We start from the raw sequence: 22,300 nt of genomic DNA, 5'->3' as shown, positions 1-22,300 counted from the left end.
CCCTGCCAAACCAATCTTCACGGTGAGGCTGCTCTGTCAAGCCTCTAACCGGTTGTCTTTAAAGAGGCTCTCGCATTGTGACCCCCCCCCCCCCGCCGTGTTCCGCCCAACAAGTCTGTATCGCAGCACAAATTAAACGCGTTACAATAAATAAGCGCCTTCTATCGCATTCCAAGGTTATCGCCGATGGAAGAGGACCAAAGTGTCCCTTGATCTATATTTCACGAGTTTTTTCGCCGCCAGCACAAACTGTTTTGCAAAATGTCACTTCGGAGAGGCGTTTAAAGCGAACACGGGAGCCAGCGCAGGGGTGAGGAAGAGCCCTCGTATCAGCGGTGATCATCAAAGAGGGGAACATCTTCTGAACAAAAGGTCAACACCGCACCTCGCAGGCAAAAAAAAGAGGCGCTCGCTGGGCAAGCGGCACCATCCTCGACCTTTCATCGCTTTGGCGCTTCAGGCTTCGGCGTTATCGTTTTTTTGCGCTCGTTCATTAGCCGCTGCACGTTTAAAACAATCTTCATTAAAAAGAATAGACGCCTACAGATAGGAGAAAAGAAAAAAACGGGGAGGGAAGAAAAGGCACGGACCGGTGTGGTCGCAAACAGAGACCACGCCGTTAGCTCGTTGGTATGTTTGTGACATTTATTGAAAAAAGGTATTTTAAAATCCACATTAAGGTCACTAGACAAGTGCACAAACAGAATAAAAGTGGATTTTAAACGGTGAACAGGTGATCCCAGGAGCCCTACATATATTTGGAAGGGTGACTTTCACCAACTTTTCACACGTCTAACCAGGGATAAAGTGATTCCACAACCCATTAAACCCTTTTACATCTTTTCCACTGCACAACCGAGCCGCTCTCGGGCCGTGCCAAGCCAGCCTAGCGCGACTCGGAGGCACCGGGTCGTTTTTCCACTGCAGAAGCAGAGCCATGCCACTGACGTCACACCGGGGATGAACGAATCGAGGCGTGTACAGATGACGAGGTGCCGCTGTGTCTTCAGCGTATTGATTGACATCACGAACAATGACCGCGTCATTATCCCCGCCCCTGGCCCTGCTTGGCCCCGAACCAGATTACAGAAGTCCTGCGAGGCCCGAGGAAAGCACCCGCGCTGGCACGGCTCGGGTGTGCCAGTGGAAAAGGAGCATTTGTGCATCATCGCAAGCATACATCAAAACATTCCGAGGTTAAAATGCGTCACGGCAAAAATGTGGTTTACTCCAAAAACACCGAGGCAAACTGAATTTGAATAGCATTTTCCTTTTTTGGACTCCGGTTAACAACTATTTTACACGGTAAATTATAAGGCACGAGTTTAGGTTTTATTCACGTGAAATGAAAATAGTTGCACGTAAACAAACTCAAACACAATCGTAAAAATAACAACACAGAGGGAATGTGCGGGGGGTTCTCTTCCAGAAGTCGTTTTTACAACCAGTTTGTAAATCCGAGTAGACACACGCGCCATCGGTTGCGTGCAACTTGGTCGCGTGTCGGCAGGCGATGGCCGCGTTGCGCGAGTTCGATTCGGTCGAGCAACTGATCGTTCGGACGTGGAACCTCGAGGGCGGCCGTTGGAATGATCGAGCCTTGTACCCGTGACTGCACCCCACGGGAAGGGGTTGTCGAGTCAAGGAGACAATGCATGGGGAATTATAAAAGGAACAGGAAAGGGAAGAGAGAAGAGAAATAAAGGGAAATAGGGGGGAAAGGAGCGGAGAAACGGCAGCCAAGGGTCGGGAGAGATGAGGATGGGGAGGGAGAGGCTGCATCTGGGACTCGATGCTGCTGCTGCTGCTGCTGCACGGAGGAGAGTCTGTTCTCACAGTGGGCCAGGTGAGGGGAGGGGTCCAGAGTGGGGGTGGCTACACAGAAGTCACGTGATTTACAAAAGGATTGAGACGATTTAGAAACACCAACTAGACGTGACGGTGAATCAGTAACAGGCTGGTCCAGTGCAAGGTGTGTCGGGTTGCAAAGGGAAGGAAAATACATCGTAATAAATGCTGTGGTGTTTATTACTTGATACATTTGCTACAGAGTAAACAATTACAGTGTCTTGAGAAGGCCCATGACCGATTCAGATAATCGTCACCTGGCGTTGGCCGTGAGCATAAATCGAACTCGAGTCGCCGAGTTCGTAGCGCGGCGCGCTAACCGCTACGCTATCACGCCCCACAGAAATACACACAAACACACACAACACCCACATACGCAACGTCCAATAACTTCACGACAGTGATGTTGCAAATTAAAAACACGAAGTGTAAGGAGCCACATTTAAGACCATCGAGTGGCCGACCAAGGTCCTCTAAAGAAGTGTCACTCACCGCATGCAACATCTGCAGCTCATCAATGAAAACAGAGCCGTACGGTTTGACAATAACAATGAACCACAGAACCCCAGCCCACGACGGGACGTTCCGTGCGATCGTCGCGCTCGCTCAGGCCGAATGGACGACGAATTGAGGACCAAGTAAACCCACCGGCCGGTGTGCAGCACAGACGAGCTGCAGACTCGCAAAGAGCTCTGGGGGTGGTGCGGTGAGGCGCGCGCTGCCCAATAAGACAAAATAAAAAGTTCTGCTACGAGCCACTGACCGTGGCCCACACGTCACAACGTTTCCCCGGTGTTTAAACCTCCTAAACCAGCGGTGGTAGGGAACTGAGAAACCGGCAGGGCAGAAAAGGCACGTGACCTCATTTCATACACGGCCAGCACACACACACACGAGGCCTACCACTTCGAAAGCTGCCTGCAGTGGACATTTATCCATCGATGGAAATAGAGTTGGATGTTTGCAACCCGTGTGTGTTAATGTGTGGCCCACCAAAGGTGTTTGCGAGCAGTCCTACGTGGCCCTCGGCAACGATGAAGTTCACCAGGTCCAAGTTACTGCAAAGAATCCACACGCGGGCTGACTCGCGGCATCCAAAGAGCTGCAGAATATCACTCTAAATAAATAATCTGCATTGAGACATGAGTAACCGCAACGCCACATTCTCGAGTCCCGAACCCTCGCGGGCAATCCTCGTTGTGCTGCACCTAGTGCCGTGCGGTAAGGTAAAGGTGCAGCCCAGCAATAGCCCGCTCACGCCACTGGCGATGGGACTCCACCAGCCAGAGCCCTAGACAGGCCTCTCAAGAGGATATAATCTTGGCCTACTCTTCCACGCTGGTCAGACATCTTGGAAGAGGTTAAAGTAACTGACACTTTACGCCACGACACCGGCTAAGGCCCACTAAGCTATGTAGCTCTTTTTAATAAGTGACCTGACCACAAACTATAGCTAAACAAAGTGGCTTATCACGTGGAAATTTCCATCAGCCAAACACTCTGAAATGCATGGTGATTCTAAATGCACGGGGAAAAACCAGAGGACCCGGGAGAAAGATCCACGCGACCATGGGGAGAGAGAGACACCGCAAACTCCAAATAAACCGACGTCAGGGTGTGGATCGCACCCACGGGCTCCTGTATACCAGGCGAGGTAGTTAACATCTCCCAGCCACCGTGGCGCCCCGCCACCTCGTCAGGACGCCACGTTCGGCGTAGCGGCACAAGCGCCTTGGAACGCCGCTCCCGCCGCAATGCCACGCACTTTGTTTCAGCTGTCATCGGACTGGAAATGCCGTAGCCTTTGAGCGATCGATTACTGCACAGGCTTAAGACTCCGCGGGAGTGAACTCGGAAGACTTATGCAATGCGTATTGGCGAAGCAAAGGGATATCAATTGCAATTAAATCTGGAGAACAGCTGTCGAACCCAACTGAGTTCACACTGTCGCCGCAACTCGTTGTGACGCGTTCACAAGTGCACAATGTCATCTAATTGTGGCTCGGTGGTGGAAGCGAGTGGCTCGCAATTGGAAGGTTGCGAGTTCAACTCCTAGATGGGAGTTGACTCGGCCAATCATCCCTCTGGGGGCCATTAAAAACGAGTACCAATTTGTGCGGAAGTCAACAGTGGTTGTCCAATGGTACATTCGTCCCCGTTATAGGAATGTGGAATTTCCAAACTCTGGCCCGGGGTTCCAAACAGGAGATTAGCGCTGCCTGAAATGTTTATTTGAGCGAGAAATCACAGATTTGTCTTGCGGGAGGGGGGAGGTGGTGGAATTTTTGATAATAGAAACAGCCACGGAATTATTTTGACGTCGGCAAAATGTTTACTTGGCCAAAATGCGCCGGAGAACCGTGACTCTCTGGTAGGTACGGATCTTGTAACTTCTGCGGTATAATATTGTGGGAGTTTATCTGCTTATTGGAGGGTTGGAGGGAAATAGCATATATATCGCTGACAGTTAACTTAACAAACACAACTAAGGGCTTATGTCCAACATCAACTTTAAATTCATACTTAAATCATCAATGGACTCTCATTAGAAATCACATCATTAAATATTAGTGCTATCCTGCGTCACCGTACAAACGGGACGTAACATCGCAACGCCGAAATGCTGACAGTTTTCAGCCACGCAGAAACACTGAACAAACACGTTATCATATATACTCTCGATTTTCGATAGTCTCCGTGCGTATACATCTATAGGTTAATAGTATAGCTACGATATTTCTATAAACTCTTCATCGACACCCTCGATTTCTGGAACTCACATCATCAAAGGGACATCACACTGTGGGAATAAGATCCTTGCATTTGGAAAGGGGTTCCCCCCATTCAAGTTTGACAAGGCGACACGACACCACACTGATCCTGCACGGTTGAGGTCCAGGGGCTGGCCGTGGCAATGTAACCAACCATTCATTCACACAACGGTATTCAGAGGCTGATATATAAATGCAAACTGAACGTAAGAGTAGTGTAGCGTCATTTCAAGTTGCACCTCTAAAGTAACTCGTATTGTTGGCCGAGTAATTATGTTTCCTGTAGGAAGCATCAATTTATCCACATAGAAAGAAAGCCATTGTAAAAAAATAGGCAACATCCTTGAATAATAAGTTTAGAAAATACCGTGTTTCTTGGCCACTTGAAAACATCTTCGGGAACAGTCATCTGCAAATCTCTTCCGCAGGTCATCTCCAACACACAATGCACTGCTTTAAGAGATTTCCAAGATAGACTCTTCATCTTATGACAAGATGCCAATAGCACACTTGGAATAAACTGGGTGAAAAAGACTTAACAATAAATACTGTGTATTTCTTAATACGAAGGTTGTACAAATCGACACGCATGTTTGTGTGTGTACTGACTTGAACATCAGGAGTTGGAATGGACCATTTCACTTAGTTATTGCTCAGTTGGTGTACTGGTCTGGCCAGCTATTCAGGGATTGTGTGTGGCTCCATCGCACGTGGGTAGGTCACGTCACAGCGTAGGAAACAACACCGAGAAGGACCCATCGCAGAGGGTAACCGCTGGCCCCAGACTCAGCTGCCACTCACATGACTTGTTTGGCCCATAGAGTATGTGTACATGTAGATACCCTGTCAATCCACTGCTGGATGAGGGCCTCCCCCATACCACGCGGGTCATGGGGGTTATTTGAGTATACCTCACCATGCTGGTCGGTGTAGGTTGGTGAAGGTGGGGAGCATAGACGTTGGAGCACAGTACAATACAACAATAGATTTTGCTGCACTGCTCTCTGCTGCCCACAACGTAGTCCCACAGCGTATTAACTCATCAATATCAACTTAAATACCGATCGATGTAACTTTGTATGGAATCTGCCCACCAAGACACAGCGTGTCTGGTCCCAAACGCGGCAATGACACCACAACCCAGTGGTGCCGACGTGGTATGCAGCAGGACGTTAAGACGTGGGCAAGTGGCCGAGCGGAGAGAGAGAGATAGAGAGCTGGTAAGGTTGCACCTGTGGCGTCTGGTAATGAGACCCGCTGGACCCTCTGAAGCAGTCAGCGTTCACAATCGGCCGCGATGAGCGGAGCTGAGCTGGTGGAGCGACGTCGGACTCCAGGCGTCTTCAAAACGTACCGAGTGCTCCACGCGGAGCCAAGGGCCCCCCACGCCCACCTCCGATCGCGATCAGCGGAGCAAGCCGGCCACGTTGCCGACCACGTGGGCGGCGACTCTGAGGCAGGCCCAGCTCAGCCGCAGGAGAGCAAGGATGCAATCTTGGATGCAACGCGACAAGTCGCCCCTTTTGAGACAGAGGCGAGAGCACAACGGACAGCGCGAGAATGTCGGCAAAACCGTGGTGGTTCCGGCGTTGACTTCAACACACATATGTGGACTCTTTGGCCAATCGCAAGCGAGGCCGGGCATCGTTGAAAATCAGGAGAAGTGTCAATGCTACGCACGAATCTGCATTTTACGTTTTGCAAACAAAGCTCACTGGAGAACTCCGGAGATCCAGGCCCAGACGGTGGTCGAGGCCTCGGGGAGATCCTCCGCCAGCCAGCGCGACACGTTGAGGCTCCTCTCCTCCACGCGGCACTCGATCCACGTGGACACGTCGCCGAGCGCCGTCAGGATGGCGCCGCTCAGCCACGACATCAGCCGGGCCGCGGCCGACGGGACGGCCTCCGTCACGAACCCGCGCGCCGCCGCCGCGACCGCCCCGGCGGCCGGCGATTCGGGAAACCCGTTGGGGAGCAGTCTGCGGCGCGCGTCAAACCACGCCTCCGCCGAGCGCCTCCGCGCTTCGTCCCAGCGGCGGGGGACGACGTCGACGAGCCACAGCCAGGAGCCGCGCAGCGCCGATTTCAACGTCTCGGCCGCGCCGGCGCAGAAGGCGGCGACGGCCCCCGGGGCGACGGCCCAGGCGCGGCGGCCGGCGTGCGCGAGCGCCGCGGCCAGGTCGCGCACCGAGGCCAGCAGCTGCCCGCCGTGGCCGAGCACGGAGGAGGCGAGCTCGCCCAGGGCGTGCGTCGAGGCGTTGAGCGAGGAGTACGACGTGGCCTGGCCGGGGGAGAGAGAGAGAGACCGCGACGGGTGGTGCGGGCACCATGGGGAAGATTTATATAAAACGGGCAAACGTCGACCATCGGGACTAGCAATGCTAGGGGAAAGGTTTAATTGTAATTTTAAAAATGAGTTTTTGTATTGTTTGTTGTTGTAACGTTCTCACCCGCCACTACTACTGGACATCTGTGAAACCGAGCTTTCTAGCTCATCTGATTCCCTCCAGTACACAGAAATATTTTCACGCTCTCGTGACACACACAAGTTATCGTGCTACCCTGTTACGGACAAACGGATGGTCCCCAATGCGTGAATGTGTTCCAACTTTTGTTGGAAAGCGATGTTAAAAAATATATATATCGCGTACCCAGGTGACAAGGGGCGGCACGGCATCACACAGCGCCCGCACGGCGGTTGAGATGCAGCGCCACGAGCCCAGCGCCGCCGTCACCACCGCCTCGCGCGCCCACCGCACGCTGGGCCCCGCGGCCACGACGGCTCGTGAGCAGCACGCGGGCACTGTCTCCCGCGCCCACCTGGGAACACGGCCGGGCAAGCGAGCGCAACGTCGCCCAGCGTTATCATCCGCCATCGGCGGCCCACGGTCGAGCGAAAATGAAACAAAAGACGTAGAACGTGACTGGTGTCGGGACGAACATCGCGATGCTGAAAGTTCACCTGCAAATAACTCACTATCAACATCAACCCCCTACTGCGGAAACTTGGCAAGACCCTCCTGCGAGGCTTTCATGGGTAATCAAGTGTAATAAGAATCATAATCATGGTAATAATCCACATGACCCTCATCATCGTCAGCCATGGTCAATTCACGTAAATATTCTCGATTTTTCATGCGACACAATTGTGTTCGCGCCGATTTCTATTTTCTTAATCGCTGTGGTTTATTTGATTTGTTTAGCCTTTTTCATTTAAGACTCATGAAATGACAAAAGCTAAATCGGACTTACCCTCTTGAAGCATTCATCATCATCACCACCATCAGCCATGCAGGCCTCCCCCAATATGTCACCATCTCCAATAGCCCCACATTGTTGCAACAATCCATCTTGCTCTTACACACCAGCTGATTAAATCACTCCCATCCCCAGGGCGGACTAATTCTCAGGCTCATTTCCCCCCTCATCCTTTTCGGCTCCCACTCAGTCCTTAATTTCGCCCTCCGGCCACCATCCCCTTCTGGTGACGTCGTCCTGCCAACCGGGATAAAGGGGCGGCGCGAGAGCGAGCGTGCGTGCCGCGCGGTTACCTGCCGGCCTGCGTGGCGGCGCGAGAGAGCGACGCCAACACCTCCTGCGGCGCCGCGTCGAGGTTGGCCCCGCGGAGCAGCAGCGCCGTGGACGAGGCTGACGGAGGAGAATCCACACGGCGGAAACGATCGTCATTCACCAGACACGGAACCCAGCGGTGCGTCCCTGCCGTAACGATTTGTCGAGCCTCACGTTGAAAGGTTTTTTTTCTAAGCGTGGCGGCCGCGTGGCTCAGGAGTCAGAGCGCCGAGCCTGCCACCGCTGACATCCTGGGTTACAATCCGGGCAGTCGCCTGCGATTGACCAGGATCCTCAACTGCAGCTGTTTGAAGGTCTCAGCCAGGTCACCAATGACCGCACTGGTCAATGGGAGGTACCGATTCTATGGTCAGAATCGTGCTTTTTGCAGTCCAGTACCACCTTCTTTGCGTTTTATTATCATCATCATGATCATCACTTAACGTTCATGCTGCGCCTCCCATGCAGTGCATCGGGGAGCGCTGTGGAGGGGGCCCCCCCACAGCAGAAGCTATCCCTGTGAGGCACAATGTCAACGCTGAACTGGGCAACAAGTGGGCTTCAGCATGCCAGTAGGAGGGTGATATCACCGTGTGGTTTCTCAATTAAGTAAATTGCGAGTAACGTATCAAATTTGACAAATTGGCACCATGCCACTGGCACACTTGGCCTATTTTGTATAAAATGTCATAGGATTGTGACCGTCCACTGCAGAGCAGACGGCGCGTATTTCATGATTAATACACCCAGACCGTTAACTAGGGTGGCCGCTGGGCTTGAACCGTAAACCTGTGCGACAGCTTGGCCCCATCACCGCCCTGGTTAGAGACCGAGTCAGCAGATAGTATAGCCAGCCAGTTTAACGGCAAACTCGCTGGGACTCGCTCAGACTCGCACGGACTCGCCGTTACCCTGGTAGGAGCCGTGGGCGTGCACGTCGCAAGCGCACAGCGCCACGAGCAGCGAGGCCACGAGCAGCAGGCGGCGCGGCCACCGCGAGGACGCCCGGTGCCGCCGCAGCTTCTCCAGGAGATCCTGGGCACGCGCGGCAGTGCGACACAACGCGGGTTTACACGGCACACTCTGTTGTTAGCGAGTTAGTGAAATAAGTTTTTCAGCCAGCTGGCTAGGAACGGGCAAACCCTTGGCTCACTTTTCACCCAGGCAACTGAAAAGCACAGACTAAGTGTTAGTCGCCAAACATTAAATCTACAAGGTATTTACTAATCACAGTTCAGAGACAGTGGGCAGCAGAATCCATTATCCTACGCTGGCACGTCCGCGCTCGCCGCCTTCGCCAACCCGCACTGCGCAGCGTCGCGGGTGAAGAGTCGTCGTCAAAACGACGCCCGCCAGCCGCGCGGCGTGGGGGAGGCCCTCGCCCAGCGGCGGACCGACACCGCCGCCGCACGCGTCCAAAGCGGGGGGAGAGTCTCACCGCCGTGACGTGCGTGCAGGCGACGAACCCGCCCGTGTCCACGCAGCGCCCGCGGGCCAGCAGCTCCGCGTTCGTCTCCGCAAAGTCCTGAGCCGTCCGCCGCAGGCGCTCCGTCGAAACCTGAGCGGTGACGGCGGCACCGCCACGGTTAAAATTCTCAACGTGGGAACAAACCCCGACACTCCCCCGCCTGGTCGGTCAGCGCTTCAATACAGCTTCTTGTCGGGTTACGCTAGACTCGGACTGTGAAGTAGGGCCCGGTTCTCTGGAATCGGGAGGTGGGGAATCTCGGGCCCAGGGGGCGTACACGGCCCGAGACTTCATTTCAGACGGTGCGAAGAACCGGGGAAGTTCAAATGTTTTGTTTGACCAGGTGAGAAAGCAACAGACGAGGACGGTCTCATTTGTGTGAGCCGGGTGACCAAGATGACCATAGCTTATGAATATTATAACACTTGTCACACAACAATGTTGACGTGTGTAGATAAAAAATAAATACATGCAAAAAGAAAAACTTATGATACATCTTGGGAATGATAAAGAAATGATTCCGCTCACAGAAGTGTGTGTTATATAAATGTAAAGCACACAAACTGCACGACCTTGGCAACTGCAGGAGTGCCCCAGTTTTCCAACAGATGTCTCAGCAAAATGCTGCAGATAAACAACACACACACAACGCAACACTCATCACACGGTTGTATAACTGCAATTGTATAAGAAACGCGGGGTGCATTTTAAAGACTCGCCTACATACGAGGATTGAGGGCAGCTCAAGGAATTCATGATGGATACGTCAGATCTCTGATATCCTGTGCTCAAAAACAGACAGCCTCCAGGTTCAGCAAGTTGATGAGACTCAGTTTAACACGTAGACTTTCGCGACCAATATTATCCATAAGAGATTTTTGTTGGGCTACATCGCGTTAATATAAATGTGTCGTTAAACCCGCCACCACCCGACAGCCAATTAGTAAGGATAGTAAGGTTTGCCACGTCAAAAAAAATTTGCCAATTCGTTACTAGTTCAGCACACCGATGTGTTGGAGTACTCGAATTCTAAATGTTGTGGGTTTACTCTCCAACACACCGGTGGGCTGTACTAGTGATGACTTGGCATGTTCTGTTTACGTGACAAACCTTGCTAATTGGCTCTGTCGGGTGGTGGCGGGTTTAACGACACATGTATATTTACGCGATCTAACCCAAAAAGCCTCTAATTTTTTATGAGACTCGACTCATTCCACAATGACTGAATAACAAACATTTTCAATACAACTATCTGACATTGCGTTGAAATTTAACAAAAAATCGTAAAAAGTACGGTTACACGATTTTCCTAACGGGTTGTCAAATACAAATCACAGGCTCGCTGTGCATTACCACAGTACTGTACGCGTACAGTGCACAACATGGCTGCAGCAAGGAGCCAATAGGGGAGCTCGTCATGAGGCTCAGAGGTCGGAGGGCTGAGCCGGGTTTCAGCCGCCTGTGATTAAATCGGGTTCTCAAGTGAAGTGAGTTACTGGGTCTGAGTGCACAGAAAAAAGCCCCCACCGCATACAATGCCTACGCACTTAATTTGGCCAAATACGAAATCTGACAATGAAAAATATCGGCTTAACCTTCACACGACGAACATTAATTTTGATGGCGGAGCAGGCGGGAGAGTGCTGCCTCTATAATGTGTGGACGAGAGGTTCCAATTTGAAGGGATTCCGAAGTAGCTCAGTGATTTCTGCTTCCACGGGCTGTTGTGTGATATCCACTAGCATGGAAGGTGCGAGAAATCCAGATGGGCGCTCCGTCTCACGACGCGACGTGGGGTAGCACAAGCAGGAGGGGGGAAATAAGACAACCAAGGTAGCTCACCTGGACTGCTCCAGGTGGGCGGTGTAGAGCTTCTTCCAGACAGAAAACGAGCACCAGTCCCGGCGCAGGCACTCGGTGAGGCTGCGCAGGAGCTAAGCAGCACGCGCATCCCCGTTAATCGTCACGGAAACCACGGAGGCAACACGTTACCATTGTCCCGTGCGAACTTCATCAGCGCACGCATCGAAGTTTAATCGTCTCTTAGTGCCGTGCGGCGTACGGTGACCGTGTCGCCCCACGCCACCCTGCATCGCTATTACATCACGGTGCCGCGATCGTGCAATCCAGCGCGATCGCGCCTCGCGTCTCGTTACACAGCGGCGTGTGGGTCGCGTGACGCCGCAACAACGATCGCGACGCGTTACCCACGGCGTCACGAACCTCTATCTTGAGCCTCGGCGGGCAGGAGACGGTGAGACGCGAGAGGAAGGAGGGGAAGTAGGTGTGCATGACCATCTCCGGCTCCGCGCCGTACGCCAGCACAACCAGCTTGGGGTAGAGATCGAGCAATTGCATCTGCAGCCTGGGGCCAAACAAACACACGTGTACACACATCAGCAACGACAAAGGTCAACGTGTCCCCTTGCCCAAACAAGCATGGGACAAACACTGTATCTCCGTTGCTGGGTTTAACACGTAGGCTTTCGCGACCAATATTGTTCATAATCAACGATTTTTGGGTTTAGATCGCGTTATTTATAAATGTGTCGTAACCCTCCACCACCCGACACGGCCAATCAGTAAAAAAGTGTCATGTTGACAAAAGACAAATAGTTCACTGCTTTAGCCCACCGGTGTGTTGAAGCGTGAAACCACAACATTTACAATTTGAGTACGACGTTTCGCTGGTAATTGCATCCAGCATCATCGGGCAATTCACCAAAATGGTGAGGCTCTGCTGTGTCTCCCGTTCTTATATAGAGCAGCAGCAGGATGACGTCATCATTAACTCATTAACTCATCAGGTGCAAAGATTTGAGGGGGGGGTTATTGTAATTATATACTTGATTAGTAATAAGGCCCTGAGCCAGTGGCGAAATTTCCAGAACGTGTTCCACTCGCGCACTAGGCCTGGCCAAGCCACAGCAATCATCGTCGGCAATGTTAAGTGTTCTCAGTGCTCCATGACATCTGTTCAGATGGCAATCCTCCTCCTCGTGCACAATATGCGTCGTACTCTGCACCTCTTTCGGTATAGCCGGCGAATGTGTGTGTGTGTGAGCGAGTGCAATGGGCACGTGCAAGCGAGTCGATTGGCGTGGCGTGAAGGAGCGTGTGCGAGCGCGTCCGATGGCAAAGGCGTGCATGAGCGTGTCAGTGAGGGAGTCTATTGGCGCGGAGTGAATGAGCGTGTGTAAACGAGGGTGTTTGTGTGGGTGGGAAAGAGAATGTGTGAGCAAGTGTAGCTGTGTTTCATGAATGAGTGTGTGTGTGTACCTGCGTGTTGTGAATGTGTGTGTGTGTGTACCTGTGTGTTGTGAGTGAGCGCGCATGTGTGTGTACCTGCGTGTTGTGAATGAGCGTGTGTGTGTGTGTACCTGCGTGTTGTGAATGAGCGTGTGTGTGTGTGTGTACCTGCGTGTCGTGAATGAGCGTGTGTGTGTGTGTGTACCTGCGTGTCGTGAATGAGCGCGCGTGTGTGTGTACCTGCGTGTTGTGAATGAGCGTGTGTGTGTGTACCTGCGTGTTGTGAATGAGCGCGCGTGTGTGTGTACCTGCGTGTTGTGAATGAGCGTGTGTGTGTGTGTGTACCTGCGTGTCGTGAATGAGCGCGCGTGTGTGTGTACCTGCGTGTTGTGAATGAGCGTGTGTGCGTGAGCGAGCGAGTGCACTGGGGTGGCTGTGGTGCCGTGTGGCTCCCGCACTGTGGCTGCAGCGCGTTGTTGGGCATGAATGCGAAGTCGAGGACGGGGAACAGCTCCTGCGGGCCCAGCACCCCATAGCCGGCGCAGGGTTTAGGGTGGAGCCTGTCCCGCACACACAGCCCAGCAGACGGGCACTTTCATCATCATCATCATCACCACCATCAGCCATTACAGCTCCCGCACACGAGCCGTGCTCGTCGTGCCGTCAAGCGGTGGACGTCCTCTGGGGCGTGTTCCCTTCCTTTGCCGGCAAGTGTTGACCACCGGCCACCATCGGCTCCGTCATCCCGTTTGCCGGCGTGCCATGTCCCCCGTAAAGCGTGGCAGACGCTAACCGGCTCGCGTCGTGCGTGCATTGCGACGCCGCCGCACGGTGTGTCGGCAACGCATCAGCAGGGCGGCCGTGGCCGTGCAACGTACACGAGCAGGCGCTCCAGGTAGCAGATGGCGTAGGCGGAGAGAGACTTGACTCCCAGCACGGGAAGCATCACGGAAAACCACACTGTGGGGAAACGCGCCAAGGCAGCTACTCACACTGAACAAAAAACAACAGCGATAGGCATTCACCACAAAGCGGCAGTGATGCCAGTGACGGCGCTTGTGCCAGGCTACGAGCTCTAGCCGTGTCTTCAAGTTTTGGGCAACACTTTCACCAATTTGTTTGGTTTTCAATTAGCTAGGTGCTGAATAGCCATCAAACTTTACACGAATGTCTCGTCCACAGTGGATGACCTTGCGAAAGTTAATCGTCACCCAGTTAAGGACAGACTGGCAGACAGGACAGAGAGAGCTCACGCATACTAACGATTTCAAAACAGATGGCGATGATGACAATTATGATGCTTATTCTTGGTTCTTTCCTTAAAGTCACATAGAAGGGAAACAATAAAATAATAAAAATATAAAACAATAAAATTCTCACGACGTTTCGATTGCAATACACGCAGTCATCATCAGGTGTGAAAACCACGGCTCTGTGTGTAGAGGTAGTGGTGGTAGTGGTAGTAGCTCTGTGTGTAGAGTAATTTTCTGGCTGTGGTTTTCACACTTGATGATGATTGCTTGTGTTGTAATCGAATCGTCGTGATAATTTTATTGTTTTATATTTTTATCATTTTATTGTTTCCCTTCTACGTGACTTTACCAAAAGAACCAAGAATATGAATCCCTGCAGTCACGAAAGCTTTAAATCGAGATGATGATGTTGTAAAACGATGCACCGGAAAGTCCCAGGGTTGTTTACCCAAGAGTCCAGAGGCCAGGTCGCTGTGCCCCACTTGCCCCACCGACCACAGGATACAGAGGCAGCGCCTGGACTTGTTCTGATGCTTCTTCACCAACTCCAGGTACTGCCACACAGACAGAGACAAAGTTCCCCCGTATAGCCTTGAACAGACTTGTTGGGCAAGTGCTGTTGGCTACACGAGGGGGTAGGTGGCCAGCACCATGCATGGCCACTTTTGCCTCTGGTGATGATATTTACACCACACCAGGTACTAATTTTAGGCTGAGTGGACCCAGGGGAGGCCCAAAACCGGATCATATAATCGTCACTGGTGTTCGCCGTGAGCGGGAATCGAAATCGGGTCACCGGATTCGCAGCGCGGTGCGCTAACCGCTGCACCACCGCTCCCACACAGACAGTCGCACACAAACGAATGTCTCTATCAAAAGGACAAGTGGGGAATTGCTAAACATAGAGTTCTGCCTTGTCCAAGGTTGCATTCAGTGTTGAAAAATCGTCAGGAATGTATGTATTTATACAATTTGTGCTCATGAACTTTCTTTATTTCTATTTATTTATTTATTTATTTTTTGTGACTTTAAGTTGCACTACGATGTTTTTTTCTATTGTTTGTTATTGTAACTTGCTCACCTGCCCCTACTGGAAATCTGTGAGGAAGAGCTTTATAGCTCATCGGATTCCTCCAGGATGAATACAGATTCTCATTCTAATTCTGAAGTTGTAAATCCGGATCGTTATGTGGTGCTGAAATGGAAAGCACATGTAATGGGACCGGCATCGAATGGCTGATCCGGTGCAGTAAACTAAACCATTTAAACTGTAAACTAGTTTTTATTTTACCAGGTAAGGCCCACTGAGCTGTATCGCTCTTTTTCAGAAGCGACCTAGCAATCAAAAATTATAGCTCAACGAAGTGGCTCATAATGTGGAAATGTATAGCAGCCAAATACTCTAAATGCATGTTTGTAAATGTGGCGGGGAAAAAACGGAGGACCCGGAGAAAAAAATCCACATGACCAGGGGGGAAAACACACAAACTCCAAATATACAGGCGTCAGGGTGGTGATCGAACCCACGACATCCTGTATATCAGGCGAGGTAGTTAACATCTCGCTACCGCGACACTCCAATTAATTCGAGGTTCAAGAGGGTTCCTCCTGGGTGGCAGGTTTCACGACCCAGTGTGTGCACAATGACAAGGACTCACCTTGTCGCGGTTGTCTCGCACCACCTCTGGGCTCCTCCTGACGATGGCCTGCAGGAATAATCTGTATCCATGGGATCCGTCACCTTGGAGAACAGGGAACAAGATCAACTCAATGCGTGTGCTGCACACAACTTCGCTTCTACGAACAATAAAGTCTATGAGCCAGTTATTCTCTTTGATTGTTGTCATTATTATGATCAGTTATCCAGGAATGCCTAATTGAGTCTCAAGACTCTTTTTCTGGAGGGTCATGCCAAGTTTTTGCAACAGGGGGAGGGTCCAATTGAGCAATTTGCAAGTCATATCTTAGGATTTAGATGTTATACCGATATGAGTGACATTTTTGTTTTTAGCAAATCACCCACAATGTGCTCGATCGTGTGAGATTACAGAAGCCAAGTCGGGTTGGGCCTTGATATTGCTTAAGATTGGCAACCACCATGCTGTGAAACTCCATTATCGACATCAGAGGGTTGTGCAGCTAAATCTGCTGTTGTTCCGTACCACGCTTGTACATCTATGCTCCCCAACATCGCAGTCGCACACGAACCAGCTTGGTGAAGCAAGATCCAATAACCCCCATGACCAGCACGGTGTGGGGGAGGTGCTCGTCATCCAGCAGTGGATTGACAATCGTGCTGTGCATGCGCATGAAACCTGTGGTCACGGCGTGTGACTGCGTGTTCGGATTGATGACGCCAAACATTTGAAGTGCCATACCCTGGCTCGCCAGGAGACTGCAGTACAGCAAGCGGACCAATCTCCATCCATTTCCATCTGTCCGGGGATAGAGTGCTGCCCCCTGTTGCGCGTGTGGGTTTCTCCGGATGCTCTGTTCCCCCACTTGTATAATGGAGCTTAACTGGCAGAAAACGTTTAAACTCAAAACCCAATGCAGAATCCTCTTGAAACGAGTTCATACGATTGAGTGTGGCTTTCCTTGAAAAAAACTAATACATTGTTATTATTACAAGCCATACCTTTGTCCGCCACTCGAAGAATCATGTGCAGGCAGAAATCGAAGAGACCTTGCAGCTCCAGCAGGGAGGCCTTTGCCAAGACGGACTCAATGATGTTACGAAGACGTTTGCTCGCCAAGCAGAGCGGGTAGTCTAGAGGTGAAACACAACGCAGCACAACACAATAACACCGCACAATAGCCCTTTGTGCAAGCGCTCTCCATTGCAATAAATAATTCATCCATTGTACATCACATTAATTACTCATCACCGAGTGATAATTATTTAAAGTGCAAGTGGTGCTGCCGACACCAGAAATGAATAACAGCCAAAAACAGCATAGGTGCAACGTCACGATACGAGAGGAGAGGAAAGTAGTTTTGAGGTGGAGCGCACTAGCCCAGCAATCTTGCCCTATCTTTAAACAACTAGGCCAGTACCTAGTACAACCCTGACCATTCACCATAACTAACGAGTCAGCCAGCTAATAGTAGTAGCCCTACCATTGACCATGACTAAAGAGCCAGCTACTCGTACCCGACATACCCCTTAACCAACTAGCCAAACAGCCACTAGTACGACCCCAACCTTAAATCCTGAACACGTTGGCACGAGCCCCTGTCTGCGGTCGAGTTTCAGGCTTCCACAGTTCTCACCGTGCGGGTGCTTCAAGAGCGCGGGCTCCGGCTCGGGGACGGAGATCCTGTTGTTGAGCGCGCAGGCGAGACTCCTGGCCCAGGTGAAGGGCGACGCCGGGAGCTCCGCCTTGCTTCTGGTCAACTCGGCCTGCAGCTCCTCCTCGTCTAGCTGTTAACAGATCAATCGTCATAAATACAGATCATCGTCACGATCGTCGTCATCGTCATGTGAAGGAGAGAAATAGATTGTGGTACCGCGGGACCGTGTGATTGAAACGGCATGAGGAGGCATTAATTCAGCAGTGGGTTGATCATATCGGAGGATGATGATGATGATGAAACATAATGTATTTTTCACAACACCCTGTGCATGAGATGCAACTACAGAAAACACCAGATAATTACACCGCGTACACAAAACACACCTCCAAACAGCCACCGAGTGGTGGTCACATTAAATCACCCTTGAGGTCTTGTGGAGTTGACAAGGCTCATGGGCAGGATGTTACAGGACAAACCCGAGTGTTGAATTATCCTGCAAGTGCAAATATTTACCTGCATAGTCTTACACGCGAAAGGCTAACAATGGTGGTTGTGAGCAAATATTAAGGCTGCGGGCAGGAAGTCAAGGGAACAACACACACACAGACACGCGGCACACGCTACACGCCGGCACTAACACCGCCACAACTGTAACGTCAGCAGTAACACCACCAGCGACAACAACGGCGTCAAATGACAAAACATTTGGCGGTGCGAACCCACATCTGTGAGGGCATCGGTCAGCGTCGCAGGGGGAGAGTGGCTCTCGTTGGAAGGCTCCTGACGGCCCCAGGTGGAGCCTCTGGCAGGGCTCTTGCCTCCTTGGGCCCTCTTTGGGGCATCTGCGTCGCACCTGCCCACTGCCTTCCAGAGGGTCTCGGAGGAAACCATCACTCCTGTGGGATGCACGGCTGGTTTAGAGAGCGCGCCTGTCGATTAAACAACACCCGAGGCGAGAACCCAGGGCCTGCCTACGATTGCATTGGCACAGCAATGATGTACACCAGGGTTCTTTAAATGGTGGCCCGCGGGTTGATAGATGTGGCCCAGGAAGGCCATGTCGTGGCCCACCGAGCTATGGCCCACCGAGAGAGGTGGCTCGCTGTTGACACAAAGATAATCTGATTCGTGCGATGAAACAGGAGGTAGTGAAGGATGACTGGGGTTCCGCAAAGCTGTTTTGCTCAAACACTGCACTGTGCTCACTTAAGGTGCAAGGTGGAGAATGATTACTTTGCAGGATCTTAAGAGTTGTCAACGGCTTGGGGAGGCATTCATCCAGCAGTGGATTGACCATGGCCAATGACGATGGTGACTTCGAAGTAATATTGTTTATTTGGGTGAAAGGGGCTTGATAAAACGTGAAGGGTAAATGATAAGTAAATATCCTCTTTAAACAGTATCCCACCCATGCAGTATCTTTGCACGGGTATCGAACCTCAAATGAATTTGGGACCCACTGCATGAATGATAAGAGAGGTATTTTATTGATCTATTGAATCAGGAGTAACTCTCCACATCTCAAATTGGAAACCCAGTCACTTGCAAAATGGCAAAAACATCACAATGCAAGTAGTCTTGTGAAAATTGGCTTAGAGACTCCGTGAGGTTTTTCCTGGATAGAAGCCATCATGAACATTAATGACACTAATATCTTTTGTAAAATGCAATCATATGAAGCCTCTTTCGGGTTACGTGTAATGTGTTGTTATGCTCATGCCAAAGAGGTACAATTGCAGATAGCCCTCGCTACTGTAAGGGGTTATCATGTACATTGTAATGCAAATGATAAACAGCGGAGTTCATTTTATTGAGCCACCACAGAAGCTCATTTAAATTCTGAGTCACTGATTAAATTCCTAATCATTACGTTACATTGTGAACGAGTGATTAGCTGAATAATCATGGTCACGCTGATGCCACTCGGCTTAATTGTCACAGCGAGAATTACGATCGAGGCTGTGAAAATGTGCGCGGCCATTGGGGCTTTCTTGCAGACGGGAGAGAGCGAGTGGATTCATTACAGAGACACAGACACACACAGACACACACACACATAGCCACACACAGACACACAACCACACACAGAGACACAACACCACACACAGAGACACACACAGACACACACAGAGACACACACAGACACACACAGAGACACACAGACACACACAGAGACACAACCACACACAGAGACACACAGATACACACAGACACACACAGAGACACACAACCACACACAGACACACACACAGACACACACACAGACGCACACAACCACACACAGAGACACACAACCACACACACACAGAAACAACCACACAGAGACACACAGACACACACACAGCCACACATAGCCACACAACCACACGACCATAACCAAACAACGCACGTCCACCCACACAAACATCCGGACATAAAGACACAACAACGACACCCTACGTACGATGTTCATACAAACACAACCACCAACATCATAATCATCCACAACCACCCACAATCACACGACCAACACAACAATCAATACAGACAACGATCCCCCGACTGTAGGGGCAAGTGCCTATGAAGGCCGGCACGGCACACGAGGGGTGGGTGGCCAAACCCATGCACGGCCGCCTTTGTCTCCCCAGTAGCGATGCACGAGGCACTCATTCGAGGCCGAGTCGACCTAGGGGAGGCCCAAGAACGGTTCAGATAATTATCGCTGCTGTTGGGAATCGAACTCAGGTCACCAGGTTCGTAGCGCTAACCGCTGCACCACCGCTCCCCGACGATCCAACAACAACCACCAACAACAACAACCACCAACAACAACAACCAACAACAACAACCACCACCTTCTCACGCACATCCACAGCCATCCTCCACCACACAAGCATGGCTACTACAACCACACCACCACGACCATTCACAACAACCACACACACAAGGACAACCACACACACACCACATCCATTCACAACAACCACACACACCACCACAACCATTCACAACAACCACAAACACCACAACCATTCACAACAACCACACACACAAGGACAACCACGGCACCACGACTCGTTCCAGCAGAATACCCTCACCTCTCTCCACACGCCTCTTACTGCTGCTGCTGCTGCTGTTGTTGCTGATGATGCTTCGTATCTTGCTGTTGCTTCAGCTGTTTCCCGTTATTGCTGCCGCTACTGCCCTTTATTCTGTTGTTTCAACAATTGCTGTAGCTGCTGCTGCTACCTCGTTTTGGTGCTGTTTCTGCTGCTGCTCTAATTGCTGCAGCTCCTACCACTTACTGGACCTGCTGTTGCAGCTGTCACTGCTGCAGCTGCTATCACTGCCGATGTTGACAGCACTGTTGTTACTGCTGCTGCTGCTACAGCTTCCGCTGTTGCAGCTCCGATCGCTGCTGTTCCTGTCGCGAGCTGTAGCAGATCCTGCAGCTGCTGCTGCTGCTCCTGCTGTGTCTGCAAGCACGAGGGTCCATCCCTTCCCGTCACGTGACAAGCACCCAGTTAACACGGGGACCCACCACGTCCCCGCCCCCCAAGTCTTCGCCCCTCCCCTAGTCCCCCCCATGCCCCTCCCCCCTCCCCTAGTCTCCCCCATGCCCCGCCCCCCTCCCCTAGTCCCCCCCTAAGTCTTCCGCCCCTCCCCTAGTCCCCCCATGCCCCTCCCCCCTCCCCTAGTCCCCCCCATGCCCCTCCCCCCTCCCCTAGTCCCCCCCCAAGTCTTCGCCCCTCCCCTAGTCCCCCCATGCCCCTCCCCCCTCCCCTAGTCCCCCCCATGCCCCTCCCCCCTCCCCTAGTCCCCCCCATGCCCCTCCCCCCTCCCCTAGTCCCCCCCATGCCCCTCCCCCCTCCCCTAGTCCCCCCCTAAGTCTTCGCCCCTCCCCTAGTCCCCCCCATGCCCCTCCCCCCTCCCCTAGTCCCCCCCATGCCCCTCCCCCCTCCCCTAGTCCCCCCCCAAGTCTTCGCCCCTCCCCTAGTCCCCCCATGCCCCTCCCCCCTCCCCTAGTCCCCTCCATGCCCCGCCCCCCTCCCCTAGTCCCCCCATAAGTCTTCCGCCCCTCCCCTAGTCCCCCCCATGCCCCTCCCCCCTCCCCTAGTCCCCTCCATGCCCCGCCCCCCTCCCCGACTCCCCCCCCCAAGTCTTCGCCCCTCCCCTAGTCCCCCCATGCCCCGACCCCCACCCCTAGTCCCCCCAGTCCCCCCCTCCACGAGTCCCTCCACCCCCCACGAGTCGCCCTCCAGCCCCCCCCCCCTCTCCTAGTCCCCCCCCCAAAGTCTCCACCGACCCCCACCCCAGTCCCTCCCCCCCCAGTCCCCGCCCACCTCTATTTTACAACTTATTCGACGTTTCGGGCAATGGCCCTTCTTCATAGCACATGGAGACCCCACACAGATGGAGTGGCTCTCCACTCTGTGGTATCAATGTGGTATAGAGAAGCGCCATTGCCCCAATGGTCGCCTCTTGGGGTCGCTATTATTTCATCCTTTTAAGGCCACAGTGCAGATTGTTCAAGACTCCAGTGACACAAAACTGAGCCGCGCATTCTGACAACAGCTCACTCAGACTTAGACACACACTCCAAATAACGGTTCCATTATTTTATTATTTTACAGTGTCTCTATTATGATTTAATCGGCGTATGTAATTCAGTTGTCACAGAGCCCTTTTTTACAAATGTTACAATTCCTACTGATGTTAAGGAAGTCACAATTGTTAACGCTACACGAAGCGTTCAGTCCGTGTTTTAGATAGAATTCAGTCGCAACATTGCCTGTAAATGTGCACCCACATATGCATAAAGCAGCACTTATCAACATGGGGAAGTATGGTCAAACATTATGATC

At 52.0% G+C, this 22,300-nt stretch overlaps 1 protein-coding gene across 2 annotated transcripts; it reads right to left on the bottom strand.

Moving 5' to 3' along the window:
• Nucleotides 1–624: 624 nt before the first annotated feature.
• TMEM214 (transmembrane protein 214) lies at nt 625–20,959 on the bottom strand. Of its 2 annotated transcripts, XR_013586609.1 has the most exons (18): nt 20,534–20,959; nt 18,180–18,352; nt 17,433–17,583; nt 16,798–16,929; nt 15,818–15,900; nt 14,608–14,713; nt 13,785–13,866; nt 13,365–13,466; nt 11,881–12,022; nt 11,500–11,591; nt 10,230–10,281; nt 9,628–9,747; nt 9,101–9,224; nt 8,171–8,267; nt 7,271–7,439; nt 6,335–6,900; nt 2,842–6,139; nt 625–1,612 (listed from the first exon to the last, which is right to left on the bottom strand). XR_013586609.1 is itself a non-coding variant. In XM_078604486.1 (17 exons), exons 2-17 carry the CDS (start codon nt 18,345–18,347, stop codon nt 6,025–6,027), a joined length of 2,301 nt encoding a protein of 766 aa, XP_078460612.1. In that variant the 5' UTR covers nt 18,348–18,352; nt 20,534–20,959; the 3' UTR covers nt 625–6,024. The 2 variants fall into 2 exon arrangements, 1 of the variants encoding a protein (XP_078460612.1); XM_078604486.1 differs by having other exon boundaries at nt 625–6,139.
• Between the last annotated feature and the right edge of the window lie 1,341 nt (nt 20,960–22,300).

This window comes from Lampetra planeri, chromosome 22 (genome assembly GCF_965212315.1).
Source record: "Lampetra planeri chromosome 22, kcLamPlan1.2.h2, whole genome shotgun sequence".
In the NCBI taxonomy this organism is placed as follows: Eukaryota; Metazoa; Chordata; class Hyperoartia; order Petromyzontiformes; family Petromyzontidae; genus Lampetra; species Lampetra planeri.
The sequence above is the reverse complement of the archived record's forward strand: the minus strand, read 5'-3'. Positions and strand labels throughout refer to the sequence as shown.

What these genes read in the sequence shown, in the direction of transcription:
- TMEM214 (XM_078604486.1), bottom strand. Translation starts at nt 18,347, where the DNA reads ATGGTTTCCTCCGAGACCCTCTGGAAGGCAGTGGGCAGGTGCGACGCA. An exon ending in TCTTCGAGTGGCGGACAAAG is followed by an intron (nt 15,901 to 16,797) that starts GTATGGCTTGTA and finishes CTGTTCTCCAAG; the next exon opens with GTGACGGATCCCATGGATAC. An exon ending in TGCCGCCCCTTGTCACCTGG is followed by an intron (nt 6,901 to 7,270) that starts GTACGCGATATA and finishes TCCCCCGGCCAG; the next exon opens with GCCACGTCGTACTCCTCGCT.